Consider the following 16,985-nt stretch of genomic DNA (forward strand, 5'->3'; position numbering starts at 1 on the left):
TTATTTTATTGTAGAATCAACTCTCGGCAGCGGCCAGCAGGGCGGCGGTGCGGCGCAAGCATACAGGCGTCATTCTCATTCCCTACCACCTTCGCTGTCACTTCCCCTACCTCTTCATATTTTAAATCATTCATGTGGCAGATTGAAGACTTAAGTGAAAAATCAAGGAAAATGCACTAAGTAATTGCAACACAAACACTCACTTAATCTGTTTTAACGTGAAAAGATGCCGATGAAAGAAGTGAAGAAGTGGGCCGCTATAGTGGAGAAAAGAAGAAGAGCTGCTCAGGAAATAGCAAGCGCATCAACCTCTGAGCAAACGAATGCTAAACATACAGAGAAAGAGGATGAAAACTAGGAATGCTCAAGTCAAGTGTATTCATGGCATGCTATTGTGCAGTATGCCGTTACTGGTAAATGCATAAATTAGTAAATGCTGTGTTCCATTATAAAATTATAATAATAATTCTATACATTTACATAGTGTTTTTCTCACTACTCGAAGCACTTCAGTGAGTGGGGAGTCACTTCAACAACCACTAATGTGTAGCATTAACCTGAATGATGCGATGGCATCCATATTTGCGCCAATACGCTCATAACACATGAGCTGTTAGATGGTGAAGAGGTGCGAGAAAGAGCCAATTAGAGACAGGGGATGATTAGGTGGCAAGAATGACCAGTCACGATGGGCAATTTAGCCTGGGTATCGGGATACACCCTACTTTTTATGAAGGATGCCCAGGGATCTTTTAGGACCACAGAGAGTCAGAAACTTGGTATAATATTTCATCTGAAGGACCACACCATATTTAGAGCACAGTGTCCCCATCACTGCACTGGGGCATTGGGATTAATATCCAGACCACAGGATATGCGCCCCCTGCTGGCTTCACCAACATCTCTTCCAGCAGCAACCCAAGTTTTTGCTAGATGTGTCGAAAGCAGTCATTGGTTTGCCGTGTCGTGGGTATGGCAACTTGCTGTATCAGTGCATGCTCCCAACCCCCAACCCCCCTATCCCCCGCTCCCTCCCTCTCCCTCTCTCCAGTACTGGCTGGGCCCCAACATGCTTAGCTTCAGGCCAATGACCTGATCTGAAGCACTTGTGGCACGGCTAAAATTATTATTATTATTACTACTACTACTATTATAAATTGCTCATTTATGCCATTTTCCATGATCTATAAATAAAAAGCAGAATGGTATTAATTGTGAAAAAAAGTAATTTTATTTAATTTTGAGGCTGTTTCTGATGAGTTTGCACACACTTTGTGTGAGGAACTTGCAGATTTGGGTGCGACTGCCAATCCTAATGTGATGTGGGAGACCTTCCGTGATAAGACCCTGAAGGTTGCTGAGGGTTGTGCTGGTGTTACCGGTGTTCCCAGAAGGAGGTGTGTCATCTTGCAGGGCACCCTGGATATCATCGAGAGGAGTCGCAGCGCACGGCTCAATGGCAACTATGGTCTGTACCAAAACTGAGAAGGACGGCTGCGAGGGCTCTGAGGGCAGATAAAGAGGCATTTGTTGAGGAATCTGTGAGCAAGTGACACACCATCTATGGTCTAGTGACCCACGTCCTGCTTACAGAGGAATCAAAGCATTACTCTCATCCACATCTGTTCCTCGGAGTGTCGCAGTCAGGGCGGCTGATGAACGGTCCTTACGGATGACACTGCAGTTGTGACCCGCTGGGCTGGCTACTTTGAGCAGTTGTTCAAAGCTGGTCCTCCAGCTAGGACATTGGATATCTCTGGGTCCACGGTCCTTGAGGCTGATCCTCCAATTAGGTGTGAACCACCCAATCTCACTGAGATTGCACAGGTGGTGAGCCAGCTTGCGGTGTGGGGGTTTTATGGGCTGCAGGGATCTGTGGTATATGGGGAGAACTTCTCCAGGCTGGTGGTAAGGCTGTGTCCTCTTGGCATTACAAGCAATCTTTGCTTCCATTTGGGAGACTGGCATCATCCCAACTGATTGGAAAACAGGACTTGTCGTCCCTATCTGGAAAGGAAAGGGTGATCGCCTGGATTGCAGCAACTACAGGGGGATAACACTGCTCTCGGTGCTGGGTAAGGTCCATGCTAGGGCCGTCCTCAATAGGATCCGTGACCACTTGCTCACCTACCAGCGACCAGAACAGTCTGGTTTTACGCCTAAGAAGTCTACCATCGACCGCATCCTGCCACTGAGGGTTCTCATGGATCACAAACATGAATATCGGCAGAGCTTCTTTGCAGCCTTTGTCGATTTTCATAAAGCTTTCAACTCAGTTGATCGAGCTGCCCTGTGGGACATCCTGAGGGTTCACAGGATCCCCTCGAGGTTGCCGAATATCATGGCCGGCCTGTACACTGGTACTGTGAGTGCTGTGCAGAATGGAGGCAGAACCTCTGTATTTTTCCCAGTTGATTCTGGGGGTCTGTCAGTGGTCTGTTCTGCTCCTACTCTGTTCAATGCTTGTATGGACTGGGTGTTGGGCAAGGTCGTGGGGTCCAGCGGCTGTGGGGCATCTGTTGGTGAAGAAAGATTCACTTTGCTGATGATGCTGTGATCTTCGCGGAGTCAATGGAGACTCTGATCTGGGCGCTCGAGAGACTGAGTGAGGAGTTGGAGTGTCTGGGCTTGCGAGTGTCTTGATAAAAACCAACATCCAGGCCATTAGCGGAGGGAGTGTCGACCTCATCGAGAGGTTTACTTACCTTGGCAGTGATATTCATGTCTCTGGTGACTCTTCCTATTAAGTCAGTAGACGGATTGGGAGAGCATGGGGGGTCATGAGGTCACTGGAAAGGGGTGTGTGGCACTCCCGATATTTATGCAAAAGGAAGAAGGTCCAAGTCTTTAGAGTCTTGGTGCTTACTGTCTTGCTATATGGTTGCGAGACATGGACGTTATCCAGTGACCTGAGACGAAGACTGGACTCTTTTTGTACTGTGTCTATCCGGAAAATCCTTGCGTACCGCTGGTTTGACTTTGTGTTGCTCATAGAGTCCCGAATGAGGCACATTACCTGCATTGTGAGGGAGCATCAGTTACAGCACTACGGCCATGTGGCGCGTTTCCCCAAGGGTGATCCAGCTCGTAAGATCCTCATTGTTGGGGACCCGAGTGGCTGGACCAGGCCAAGGGGTTGCCCACTTAACACCTAGCTGCGGCAGATAGAGGGTCATTTTTGGAGGGTGGGATATGATCGCATGTTTGCCTGGGGGGTAGCCAACCGGGATCCAGAGTTGTTTTGTCGTGTAGTGGGTATGTTCCCCAACTTGACTTGACTTGATTTAATTTTAAATTACAAAAAATGGATATTATTTATTTAACCACATATTTTTACATGGAATTCTTCAGGGGCAGATTCAACTACAGTGCATCTCATATGGCACACATTTTAATTTACTGTAGCATAAGCAATTCAGTGTTACAGGGGACCAGAGCCTGAAAAACTCTGGGTAAATATAATGAAGAAACAAAATGTGCACTACAATATAAAGAGTATTTAGTGCATTAGCTACTTTTATGGAGACAAACTATACTTTTTCACACTCTCACTGTTCAAAACAATTTAGAATGATGCACTGTTTTTCTCATAAAACTATTACGAAATCATTACCATGTCACTTAATAATCTTAATGCCCACCTATACTAAAAAGAATACCACTATACAGAGGTATGATTATTATACTATGGAATGTATGATTATAGTATGACTATTATACTATTAAAGGATAATGGATAAGGATATTACATCCTTTTAATATTTTATATGTGAGCCATCATCAGACAAATAAACTGAAGTGGGACTGCAAAATAAAGAGCAACAAAGGAAACTTCTCTGATACAAATTCAAGCTGCTGCAGTCTGTCTTTCTAATAAAACAATGCTGCCAAGTAAGAGCATTACTGGCCCATAAAGACATAAGCAGAAGAAATCAACATCATGAAATGAGCAAAGCAAAACAAACAATTTCAGCTTACCAGACGTTTGAGAAATGTAAAGTGCTGGAAAGTACCCCATCTGGGCTGGGCTTGTTTGCAAAGCTGCATGAGGTTCCTTGAGTATCGAACATTTTCAAGTCCTTGGAAAAGGCAAACTCCAAACAGACCTACACAAAAACACATACATAATACAACTATTAACAATACGAAAGTCAAATACAAGTTTTTGTTTTTACAAGATTCAGTTTTGCAGCGAATATTGATTATTCCATCCTACTGCATACACCACACAAAATCCTGCAAGTCCCAGCCAGATTTGTATGTGGAGTTTTCAAATTCTCTCCACACGTATCTGTGTTTTTCTCTCATCGCTCCAGATTTCCTCCAACATCCCAAAGACACCTATTAACTAATGAGTTTATGTTGGTCTAACAGGAGTGGATGTGAGATACAGCCAGTTTTGTTAAAAAAAGACTACGGCTACCCATGAAATTGATTTGGGTTAAACAGACTGACATAATGCATTGATGGATGAGATTGGAAATGAATAGATGGATAATAACTACTTAACATACTTGAAATTCACTCCAGCTCAATTGTAAAGAAAGTATCAAATTATCAATTAAAATAAAAAGGAGCAATAGCTATTTAGAGAGACAAAGCAGAATACTGATAAACAGAAAGCTAAGTCACCCTTCTTATCTGTGCTGGTTATAAGCCTGAGTTAATGACACTTGGTGAGCAGACAGGCCACTGCACTGAGTTACAGTCTTCAAACATCATTATACAGTCTTACCTTCTGTGCCCAGCTTGTTCTTTCCAAATCAATGACAGCTCTATCTCTCTGCCAGTGATACTTTAACCTAGTGCTGGGAGGTATACCAGTTCATACCAAAAACCATTTTTTATTTTTGTTATGATATGGATTTTTCTTATACCGCAATACTGGTTTAAATAGCTTAAACAATGTTCGGAACGTGGTGCAGCGGAAAACCGTTTAAGGGGGGACCTTTTTCACTGCTACACCGCTAAACACACATGCAACGGAGTACATGCGTTAGTGGAGGTATTGAGCGATGAAAATGGACAGAGAACATTCAGAAACTTAAGCTGTAGCAGATGATAAAGTTGAACGTGATGACACAGAAGAACTTTTGCCGAAAAAAGGAGCCGTGTCTGTTGTCTGGAGATACTTTGGTTTTAAAAGGTCGGATGTGTACCAAACAACTATTTAATCCAAATGCTGTCAAGCTAAAGTTGTCGCCGGACGCTGCAACATGAGCAATTTGCTGCACCACCTTAGCCGCAAACATGCTATGGTGTACCATGAATGTATGGAACTAAGATTGGCACCCTCCATGTCCTCAGGTAAAACTGAAAAAGCAAGAGGACACTCGAGTCAGACGTGTTTGCCAAAGGTACTGTCTACAACAAAAAAAGCAAGCGGTGGATAAAGATAACCAACTCCATTACAACCCATATAGCTAATGTGTCAGTGGACAGAGATTGTTCACATTAACAGAAAGTGTAGTTGGTTTACAAAAAATATTTACTATTTATTTAAGACATGTTCAGAGCACTACAACTTTTGACAAGCACCTCTGGATATTTTACTAAGTCTGAAAGCCTCTTTGAATGGTTGAAAATATGTTGTCAAAATTATAGTTTAAGTTGTTTGCAAAATTTGTTCAATAAAAAGGCTCTATATTTTGACTGCAACTGTCATGCAATGTGATTCCTTCTCTTCATTAGTGCCACCCCCTTGAAAACTATCACTTTATGGGGTCATGGAAACCGGTATTAATGTGTGTGTGCACAATAAAATGTTTTTTGTACAATTCTCATGACAGTGGAATAGGTTATTCTTAACCAGTCTACTGCAGAAATTGCAGTGGAAAATGTGGTTAACATCCACTCATTCACAGGAAAAAAATACCGTCCAATACCGTGAAACTGGTATCATTTTGAAAAATACCGTGATATAGAATTGTGGTCATACTGCCCAGCACTACCTTAACCCAAAAACTACTTGCCTCCTCCAGATTCATTTTTATTAAAGCAGGAAATAGTCACTGGGGACTGTTCAAAGGGACAGAAGTCCTTAAATTATTTTTAAGCCACATGCCCTCCAGAATGGTTAGAAATGTTCTACGTGTTACGTGTGGAGAGTTACAGAAAATCAACTTGCAAACAGCCCCTTTTCCTGCTCTCTCATCTTAATATATCCACAGATTCACTTTCCAAGGCACCTTTTACATTCACACAATGTATCAGGGAAGCTCTCGGCTCTTATTTCATTAGCTGACAGGGCCTTATTGGCCATTCTGCTCTTCTGTGGTAAGCCTTTGCTAGCAAAGCAACCAATCTTTCTTATGTGAAGCACACACATACAAATGTTGTGTGGTTTTCTTTAGTAAAGTATTAAGCCTTTAATGTTACCAAAATGCTCCAAGCCATAATAATTATTGTAAGCAGAAGAGTTATAGAAATGAAATGAATTATTAACTTTGAAAAAGTTACAATATTAGGAAACCCTTTGGCCACACAATCACCTTATAAGAGTCAGCATACGATTTCATATAAATAGCCTGAAGCTATAGTAATTTGTTATGAATATTCTTTAATAACACAGCGGATTGGGAGGACAAAATATTCCAAACACACAGTGTGATTAAAAGAAAAGGCTCACTGAGCAAAAGCAAATGTCCTGCAGCGGGAAATATCGCTGGCCATGATTCCTCATTCTGAGTCCAAGAAGCAGCTGCACGAGTCTCCACTGCAACTCATATAAGTGACAAGTTGTTTCCCCGGAAGCTACTTCTCTTCATAACTAGATGGAAGGCACATACCCTGCTGATGCTATCTTCAACAACCAGCATGACAAGCAGTTGACACAAATGTACTCAGGTAAAACGAAGGAAAAATATTTAATGTCACACATTCACAAGAAGTGGATGCCCTAATGTTTCTCCCAGGACTGTTTAGTAAAAAAAAAGTTTTCCCAGGTCCTTGTTAAATTCAGTACTTGATGTTACAGGACAGAATGGCCAGATTTTATCTTTAGTGCCTCCACGAGACAACCTATAGTACTAACCCCATGCAGTAATTATTGCTGGCACTACTTATGTTCGAACAGCCAGGTTCCCAACATCCATTTTACTTCCCTTTTTTAACTTCTTATTAGTTTCAACTGTCAGCTTATTCTGAACTAGCTGTGTAAGCCTGTGCTTTTGGTCCTAGAAACTATTGAAATCATCAGAAAAACAATTGAAATGTAGAGATGTCAGGTAATTGAAAGGAACTACTCTGGGCATCTCTATCCTTGGAGGTTTCTTTTTGCCAATGTGCTCGCCTCGCTTATGTATAAGCTGCTAAGCGAGTGAGTCTTTCTTCGCAGGTTTCGTTATGCCGACATGCTGGCCTCGCTTGCGTATCCTCGGAGGTGGAGCCCTTACCTCTCACTTCCGGGACAGACAGACACACACACTTCCACACGCAGAAGTTTATATATAAGATACCAGCATATCTAATCTAGGGTTGTGGGAAGTGGAGTCCTGGGGTACTGGACATAAGACACGAACCAACAATGTTGCCAGTCCATCACATGTTATATTATTTGCTTTGCAGAGCATTTTGTGTTGTGGCTCCTACGCGGATAAGTAAGGAAAACAGAAATGGAAAATGAATTTCATGCTAAGGTGTTTTATTACTATGCACTAGCTAATAATAAACGCTGTGCATTTGCCTGGCTTTATAAAAATGTATACATTCCAATGCTACTCTGGAAAACACAATAAAACTAGCAGATGTGAACCGATAAAAGTCAACAACAGTACTGTACAAAATATTACATCAAAATACTATTAACAGATGTCCTATTCACGTTGGTTTGAGTCTTGTGTCGAATGAGCGGTTGCTCATGTTGTCCCAAATGAGGCACATCACCTGCATTGTGAGGGAGTGTCAGTTACGGCACTACGGTCATGTGGTGCGATTCCGTGAGGGTGATCCGGCTCAAAGGATTGTTGAGGACCCGAGCGGCTGAATCAGGCCAAGGGGATGCCCAGTTAACACCTGGCTGCAGCAGATTGAGGTTAATTTCCGGAGGGTGAGAGTGGACTGCGTGTCTCCCTGGGGGTTTGCCAACCAGGATCCTGAGCTGTTTTGTCGTGTGGTGGATGTGGCAATGCTCCCCAACCTAACCTGACCATTCACGGTGTGCTCCTGCCTTGAACTTCATGCTACCAAGATAGGATCCAGTCTCCTACAACCTCAAAGTGGATTAAGTGGCTTTTTAAGACTGTTATATTACAGTATTTTGCATTAGTAATTTGCTAATTTCATTTGTTTTTTTTTTAAACAATCTCATTTTATTTGCAGTTAAAATTTACAATGCAGTAAAGGAAACAGATCATTTGTTTTTTCTTGAGTGAGTAAATTGTCTTTTACATACCTTGATAAAAAAAGTATAATGTATATTGTCATATCACCAGCTGTTTTCTTTAATAATTTTGGACAACATAAAAAAAATACAGTTTTTAGTAATTAACACTATGTAGATGTTCTTCTGCTGCATTCAGTTGATCAACAGATCAATAGAATAATCTTTATTTGTCCCAAGGGAAAATTTAGCATTTTACAGAAGCACATGAAATTTTACAGCAAACAACAACGACCACTACACTCAAACACACAAGAACTATAAAAGAGAAAACGTCTGACATGGCTAAAGATAAGGAAGCAGTCACAGTGAGGCATTATAGAGAACCTGTTAGTTGTTAAAGTACTGTTAAACTTTTATACAGTACATCTTTACATATAATACGCTACCGTGGCTGTTCGTTTGTCTGTCCAGGATTTTAAATCACCTGTAGCTCGCAAACCGTTTCACCTAGTGACCTGAAATTTGGTACACATATACTACGTGATATCTATGATCTGCTTTCGGTTGATGATTTTTATTACTCTTTTTATTTTTATTTTATTTTATTGTAGAATCAACTCTCAGCAGCGCGCAGCAGGGAGGCCGTGCGGCGCATGCGTATGTGCATAGTTCTCATTCCCTACCACCTTCGCCATCACTTCCCCTACCTTACTACTCACTCTTTTTGTATTTTTAACTTGTAATCTTTTTTTAAGCTTTATTGGATCTAGGCTGAGTGACTTGTTTTTCTCGTCATACACATTTCATTGTATGTTGACCCTGTGTTAACCTATATATGACAAATAAACCTAAACCTAAACCTAAACCTAAACCCTACCTCTTCATATCTTTAATCATTCTTGAGGCAGATTGAAAAATTAAGAGAAACGTACTAAGTCATTGCAACACAAAAACTAACTTAATCAGTTTTAACGCGAAAAGATGCAGACGAAACAAGAGAAGCAGCGGGCCACTTGGGTGGAGTAAAGAAGAGCTGCTCAGGAAGCAGCAAGCGTATCAACCTCTGAGCAAACGAATGGTAAACATACAGAGAAAGAGGATGAAAACTAGAAACGCTCAATTCAAGTGTATTCGCTGCATGCTATCGTGCAGTACGCCATTTCTGGTCTAGTATAATGACAAGAAATATATGCAAACATTAAAAAATTAGAGACCACTTTTTGGGTGTAAGGCTGCAGCAGTAATATTGGGACTATGTTAATTCCTAAGAATTTGTTTTTTCGCAATTATTTCCTATTATCAGAGAAGCAGAGACAGAAACCAGAAATCAAGGCCAAAACATTAGAAAGGGTCTGATGAATATTTGAACTGCCCTAAAATTGGTAAGGCAAGAATAAAAATGGAGAAAGCGCTCAGACCAAAAATATGTTATTTGCATTCTTACTTGCAAAAAAGTCTTTATTTTATAAGGTAACTACTTGTCATTAAACAACCTACCATCCTTTAAGGATATGATCAGTGCAGTGTTCAACACCAATGGAAACATCAATAGCAACCTACTTGACACAACATTAAATGATGTCATCAAACACTGACCAGAGGAATATTAAAAAAATAAATTCAAATTAAATGAGAAAAAAAAAACACAAGTCAGTTTCTAACCCACTTAGTCCTGAGCAGGGTCACAAGGGGGGTGCTGGAGCCCATCCCAGCTAGCATAGGGCAACAGGCAGGAACAAACCCTAGACTGGCTGCCACTACATCACAGCAAAAATACAGAGGAGTATACGAAACAAAAAATCCAAATGCAGACTAATCTTAAATGAGAAATATTATGACATGGCAGACATACAATTGCTTGCAGCTTCGAACATTTAAAAGCCTGTACTGCAGCTGTCCTTTGGTTTCACTGCCTTGTCAATCTTCCCCCAGACATCCTCTGCTTTATTCTTTGTGCTTTATTATGCTGTTTACAAATAAAGTTTCTGTTTCTTAAAAACCCCGAATGAATCTGTGCAACTTTGTGACCCAAGCATGACAAGTGCTATCAGAAGTGGGATTAGTTATTTAATCCTGTACCTCATTAGCAACCTCATCCAGTCCAGTCAGATAATTTAGTTTTTCTGTGGATGGACATGTAACCTAAAATGTGGCCTGATCCTTTAAATAAAAGGTGCGGTTTAGAAATACAAGGATACATGTGGCTGCTAGGAAAAGTTCCCTATATCAATTTTGATGGAGATTTAAAAGACTCTTATGCCCATAAAACCATGTAACTTGGAGTCAGGAGGCCTGGTGGTTGTGGTGATAGTAGCAGTAGCAGTAGTACTAATAGCATTGTCACGTATGCAGAGTATGAGAATAGGAAAGGCCAGAGGAGGACAACAAGCAGGTGAAGACTAGGATAAGGAATTTTTCAAGTTGTCAGGTTTACCAGCCGTCCTACCTGACAGACAGGGCTTGCAACCCTTGTTCACACGCTGGCTCAGGGAAGCTTGTAGATTTTTTTCACCCCTACTGTTGTATTATGTAGCCTATATATTTCTATATAATAAAATCTTTGCCTGAAATATTGTACTGGTAAAGTTACAGGTTTAAGTGCAATTGGAAAAGCCAGGTGCTGAACTTATGCCTTCAGTAACATTCTTGAGTGATTTTGTTTTTGTTTCTATTATAACATTCAGTAAAATGTAGTCAGCCAGTGCAGTGTAGTGGTTAAGGCTCTGGACGTCAAAACTCCAACGTTGTGGTTTCAAATCCAGCTAGTGACACTGTGTGAACAGGAGCAAGTCACTTCATCTGCCTGTGCTCCAATTGGGAAAACAAAAGAAATGGAACCAATTGATCTGAAATGTTACAAGTTGGCTTGTATATAGACATTAGCCAAATAATTATTAATAAGAAAATGCTTCTAAAACTATTTTATCATAGTTTTGAATTTTTTAAATCAAGGCTATTTAAAAAAAACACATGCCTCTGTTGTTTCCACCTGATGTTTTCTATTGTAAGGTGAAGGACCAGCCTATTGTCTTAAAATATTTATAGGTATCCAACTTATCCATAAGAGTGTGTCCTTTGATTACGTTTGAAAAAGGAATATCTATCAGCCACACCTTTGATTTAAGAGATGTTTGTCTGTAAAAGACTTAATAAAATCATCATAGGAATGACCACACTTTTATATTTTCGTTGGAAAAGGAGTAGTAATTGGGCATTAAAAAGTTGGTATGATGCTTGTTTTTTGAAACTCTTAATAAATAAGAGTTAAAAAAAAAAAAACGGCAGAAACTTTTTGAACGTCCCTTGTAAAATCTGTACTAGTAGAGAAACTCATTTTCAACCTTAAGACAGTAACAATATTTTCAAACTGGTCACACTTTGTAATGAGATTTAAAACAGAATGCTGGTTGTTTCTGCAACACTCTCCATAGCAATATTTGTATGGAAAACACATCTACGATCCCATCTGTGCATCTAAAAAAGCATTTATTTCAAAACCAAAATACACTGTGGGAGATCTATTTCTTCCATCCATCCATTTTCCAACCCGCTGAATCCAAACACAGGGTCACGGGGGTCTGCTGGAGCCAATCCCAGCCAACACAGGGCACAAGGCAGGAACCAATCCCGGGCAGGGTGCCAACCCACCACAGGACACACACAAACACACCTACACACCAAGCACACACTAGGGCCAATTTAGAATTGCCAATCCACCTAACCAGCATGTCTTTGGGTTGTGGGAGGAAACCGGAGTGCCCGGAGGAAACCCACGCAGACACGGGGAGAACATGCAAACTCCACACAGGGCGGACCCGGGAAGCGAACCCGGGTCCCCAGGTCTCCCAACTGCGAGGCAGCAGCGCTACCCACTGCGCCACCGTGCCGCCCGAGATCTATTTCTTTTATTACTAAAATTAACTATTAAAGTGGATGAAAGTCAGCTTATCATGAAATTAATTAATAATAAAGAGTACAAGCAGGGCTTAATATAAACAATAATAATAATACTACACACAAAAAAGGCTGAATTGGTGTAAGTCACTCTAATTTAGGGCATTCACAAGAAATGTATTTATTATATACTTCTACCTCAATAAATCAACAATAATAGTTGCATTAAATATTTGAACCATTAAAATGTGTGCCACAACTTAAATGTTTAAAAGTTTTGTGACAGATGGCTGGGATGCCCCTTCACTACATCTGCCAGGGGGACAAGGGTGGGAAGCCCAGTATCTCCCCCTGGATGCTAGATGGCAGCCTCCCTGGGTTGCAGCGGTGCCTCAGACTCCCCCAGGGCTTCATGGGGATTGGAGTTCTGTGCAGCCCTGTGGGGTTCCGCAGGCGCCGCCAGGGGGTGCTGCAGCAGGAGATGCAGGCCCCTTTTGGGCACTGGTTTCGCCTTACCCGGAAGTGCAGCCGGATGTTGCCAATCAAGCACATGGAGCACTTCCGGGTGCCCAATAAAAGGGAGCCAGCAACCACCACTCAGCGGCCAGAGTTGGGGGGTGGAGGAGTGGTGGTGAGAGAAGAAGGTGCTTGGTATACTGTACTGTGCTTGGGACGGTGTTGTGGCTGGACGGATTACGGGGAAGACGTGCCCTCCAACTGAAGAAAAATAAACAGTTTATTTTATTTTACCCGTGCCTCTGTGTGAATCTGTCTCGGGTCGGGCGCTATATAACGTCTTCTTACAGTCTACATATTCTCGAATGTAAAAGAAATTTATCATTTGGTACCCTCTGCTTGAGGTCCATAGAGGGCTAGATCCCTAAATACAGGATCAAAAATACCACCACATTCGTAATAACTAACCTTGAAATAGTTTAAAATGATACCCCACGTTCTTATCTTTGAAATTTGTCATTTTTAACCTAAGAGTGGCTCTTAGATGGCCAGCACCACCAGTAAAAAAAAAAAAAAAAAAAAAAATCAAACATCAAAAATAATTATCGTATTTATGATCAGCAACATTAAAATAGCATAAAATGTCACTCCACATGCCTCTCTTTCTCTTCCCCATTTTTTCAATGTTTTGCAAAAAGGAGTAACTTTGACCCCTCATAACCTATTAGGGAGGAAACCCCTGGGGTTGGCTGATATGGCGTGGGCAACTTCAAGTCCTTCTGATCATTTCTGCTAAAGACACCTATTGGTTTACACTTTGTCATAAGGGTGAAACTTCCTGCACAAAATATGGTCCACAAATGAGGGATCTAAAAGGCCAAAAACAGAAGGGAATGCCAATAAACTCAACTTGTGGCATAACTAGTCATCAAGACAAGTCAAACGGCATATTATAAGTGGGTGTTTTCTCATATCAATAAGTCAGGAGGCACCAGACAGAAAAAAAATGAGGTGATTTCAAAGCGTTCAGATGTAATACTTATGAACTTATGAATATATATATATATATATATATATATATATATATATATATATATATATATATAATTTCGTTTTCCTTCAATTTCGTTGTTCCTTTGTAAAAGTGACAATGACAATAACAACAACAACAACATTTATTTATATAGCACATTTTCATACAAATAATGTAATGCAGCTCAAAGTGCTTTACATGATGAAGAAAGAGAAAAAAACAAAATAAATAAAAATTACAATAACGGAAAACTAATTAACATAGAAAAAAAGTATTGATCTATCTATCTATATAAGGTAGATACCAAAATCAGAAAACACAGAGAAAACAACATATTCAAGGAAAATGTGCATAAACTGGGTGCAATAATCATAATTTAATAAAGTCAATATATGTAAACATAACAGATGGAAAAATCGCAAAAAATGAAACAATAGTGCAAAAATACAGGAAACACCAAATATATAATGAAAAATAAAATATAATGAAATATAAAGATTGAAACAGAAGATCAGTCAAATAACGGTAATTAAATAAGTAAATCAATCAGCACAGGTATATGCACACATAAACATACATATGTATTACTTCTTCTTCCAGCTGCTTCCCATTAAGGGTTGCCACAGCGGATCACCCCTTTCCATAACATACATGTCAATGTTTTCATTTCACTTTTATGTAATATAACATACATATATATTTCAGAAAAGTAAAATGAAAACACTGAAACTGAAAATGTGTCCTTAAATGACACAAAAGACAAAAATGACTCAAATATAGATGAAAAATATTTTTAAAAAAATGTCCTTACTAGATTAACGCAAAGACAAGGCCCTTAAATCTTATCTTCTGTGTTTTCTATACTGTTGCACTATTGCTACATTGTTTTACTTTTTTAAAATTATTTTTCCATCTACTATGTTTGTGGAATGGTGGCTCGGAGACTAGATACCTACGCCAGTGTTCCATCAAACCAGGCAACCTATGGAAACGTATCCAAAGCTGTTCTGCGCACGCACAGTATACATGTATTCTAAAATACGTCAATAAATAAGTTACTTAAATAAATAAATTAAATTAATTAAAACAGACCCTACTAACATTATTATTTGTCGTTTTAGTCATTAGGAGCAAGCGTATCCAAATCTTCAATTCAATGCCCTTCCCATTTTAATCTGTTTTTTTGTCCAGTATTGTTGTGATTGTAAGCTGAACATGACTGGTTTGTGCAAATTTATTTAAAAAAAAAAAGCTGGCTGATGGTGAGTAATACCATAAAAATCTTTAAAAACGTTTTTTGACATTTGGAAGTGTAAATATTTGCATGTGTAGCATATTTCGACAAGGCAGCACAAATCGTCAGAACAGTGGCAATTGGAAGGATCCCTGATGGAATCCAGTAAACGCCAGAAGTGACTCTACTCCGTTGAGCCTTTGTGTGAGGACCTTAACCTGCAATTGCTACGACCTGGGTATGACGTTAACCTACATCAGCCCTGCAAACAGGTCCTCCAACTTGCAGGGAAAACTTGAGGGTTAGTGGCAGGTTTGGCACTCTATCCATCATTAAAAAAAAAAAAAATCAAACTGCTCCAGTGTGGTGCTGAGGTGTCACCCACTGCACTCGAGACCCAGTCGAGGAGGTTTGACAAGTGGTGGGTGTGGCAACGCGCTATCGGCGCATGCTCACAACCCAACTCTCTCTTCGACTATGTTTACATCTGTTGAACTATTGCTGCTACATTGTTTTCATTTTTCCATCTATAATGTTTACATATATTCACTTTATTAAATTATGATGACTATACGGGATTATCCTTAAATAAATTTCCTTGTTTTATAAGTTTGGTATTTACTTTAAGTATGTAACTTTAACTTACATATTATCATCACGGTTTATGTTAAGCAACGCTTATACCCTTTACTATGAGCACTATTTCTTTTGTCGTCATACATTTTGATGGGAAATTAAAACACATTTTCAAAAAATACCCACAGTTTATGACCCTAGACGAACATGAAGAAGTGTTTTTGGGGGGTAGGGGCCACGGGATCTTGGGAAGATTTTGGTGCAAAGTTCACCCATGTTAGGATTCAAATCGCTATCTTTGAAGACGTGCGGCATAAGCAGTAACAACAACACCACTGTCCGACAAAAACTAATAACATCTTTAAAATGAACGAAAACAAAAGATCATCACATCAATAGTAATATACACAAATATCCAAAATATACACGAAAATGAATGGCTAAACAGAAGTGATGGAAGGCTTCCAAACTCAGCACGTACATCACTACTCCAGCACTGTAATGTCACCATTCCTATTTAGATTTTAGTGCGCTATAAACAACGAGGACCGGCTGACTGATGCAAACAGGCTTTGGGAAGAAGCAGCTATAAATCCATTTTTATTCTCATTTTCATAAACAATAATAAAACAAATTTATCAATTCCTAAAAATGATGAGAAAAGCAACTTGTTCAATGAGCTCTGCATCCTCTCACTCCTTTAATAAAAATAATATTTAACCCTCGAGGAAAAAAGACCTTCCTTCTCAAGGTCAGGATGCATTAAGAAGCTTGTATTTCAAACCAAGTCGGCTTCGTTTTGTTTTACGCGGCTTGTAGATAGACACAGGGACACTTCAGAATTGGGTCGTACCTGTCATCCGGTGACATGATGGTTTATACATGTTTGGGTCTCATTGAACACTCGGTTTCGCTTTTCACGCACTGCACGCTGCCATCTTCACCTCCAGCGAGTAAAAAAACAACTTCCAGGTCACAGCTTCCTGCCTCCCCTTCCCCCTCCTCCTCCCTTGTTCGCCGTAAGAACTCTGGCGACACATGCGCAGTAAGCAAAGAGGTAGGCAAGCTGCGAAATTTAGTAATCGTTAACAGCATGACACAGCGAGTAGGGAGGAAGAATGAAAGGTGAATGTGTTTTTAACACGGGGTAATAAACCACTTTAACACCGTTTTGCTCCAATGCCTTTTACTGGCAATCCCGAGCAGGCTTGTTGATAAGAAAATATTTTGACAAGCTCTGGCAATTCGAGCCAGCTTGCTGGTTTTAGTCACCTCGTGTCTCTCTGTTTGTGTGCGTCTGAAACAATATTCAGTTTAGGTTTTAAGAGGCCCCCAGGGTGCTACTTTTCAGTAAAATTCCAGTTCTTTTTGAGAAAAGGTATTTCCTATTATGCGGGATAAGATTTTTTGCCTGCGTGTCTCTTGCTTTAAATGAAGTGTTTTTGTTTTTATTATTTTAAACTTCACTC

General features: G+C 40.1%; 1 protein-coding gene across 1 annotated transcript in view; it reads right to left on the minus strand.

Moving 5' to 3' along the window:
• The window catches only part of LOC114664449 (protoheme IX farnesyltransferase, mitochondrial), a 170,995-nt gene extending 154,487 nt beyond the window's left edge, over nucleotides 1-16,508 (minus strand). The window contains exons 1-2 of the mRNA XM_028818528.2: nucleotides 16,370-16,508; nucleotides 3,979-4,106 (exon numbers count right to left, since the gene is read on the minus strand). Of these exons, the coding sequence (XP_028674361.2) occupies nucleotides 3,979-4,106; nucleotides 16,370-16,400 (159 nt within the window). The 5' untranslated portion in view covers nucleotides 16,401-16,508. The remainder of the gene's footprint in view (nucleotides 1-3,978; nucleotides 4,107-16,369) is intronic.
• Between the last annotated feature and the right edge of the window lie 477 nt (nucleotides 16,509-16,985).

The sequence above is a fragment of the Erpetoichthys calabaricus genome, chromosome 14 (genome assembly GCF_900747795.2).
Source record: "Erpetoichthys calabaricus chromosome 14, fErpCal1.3, whole genome shotgun sequence".
NCBI classification, from domain to species: domain Eukaryota; kingdom Metazoa; phylum Chordata; class Cladistia; order Polypteriformes; family Polypteridae; genus Erpetoichthys; species Erpetoichthys calabaricus.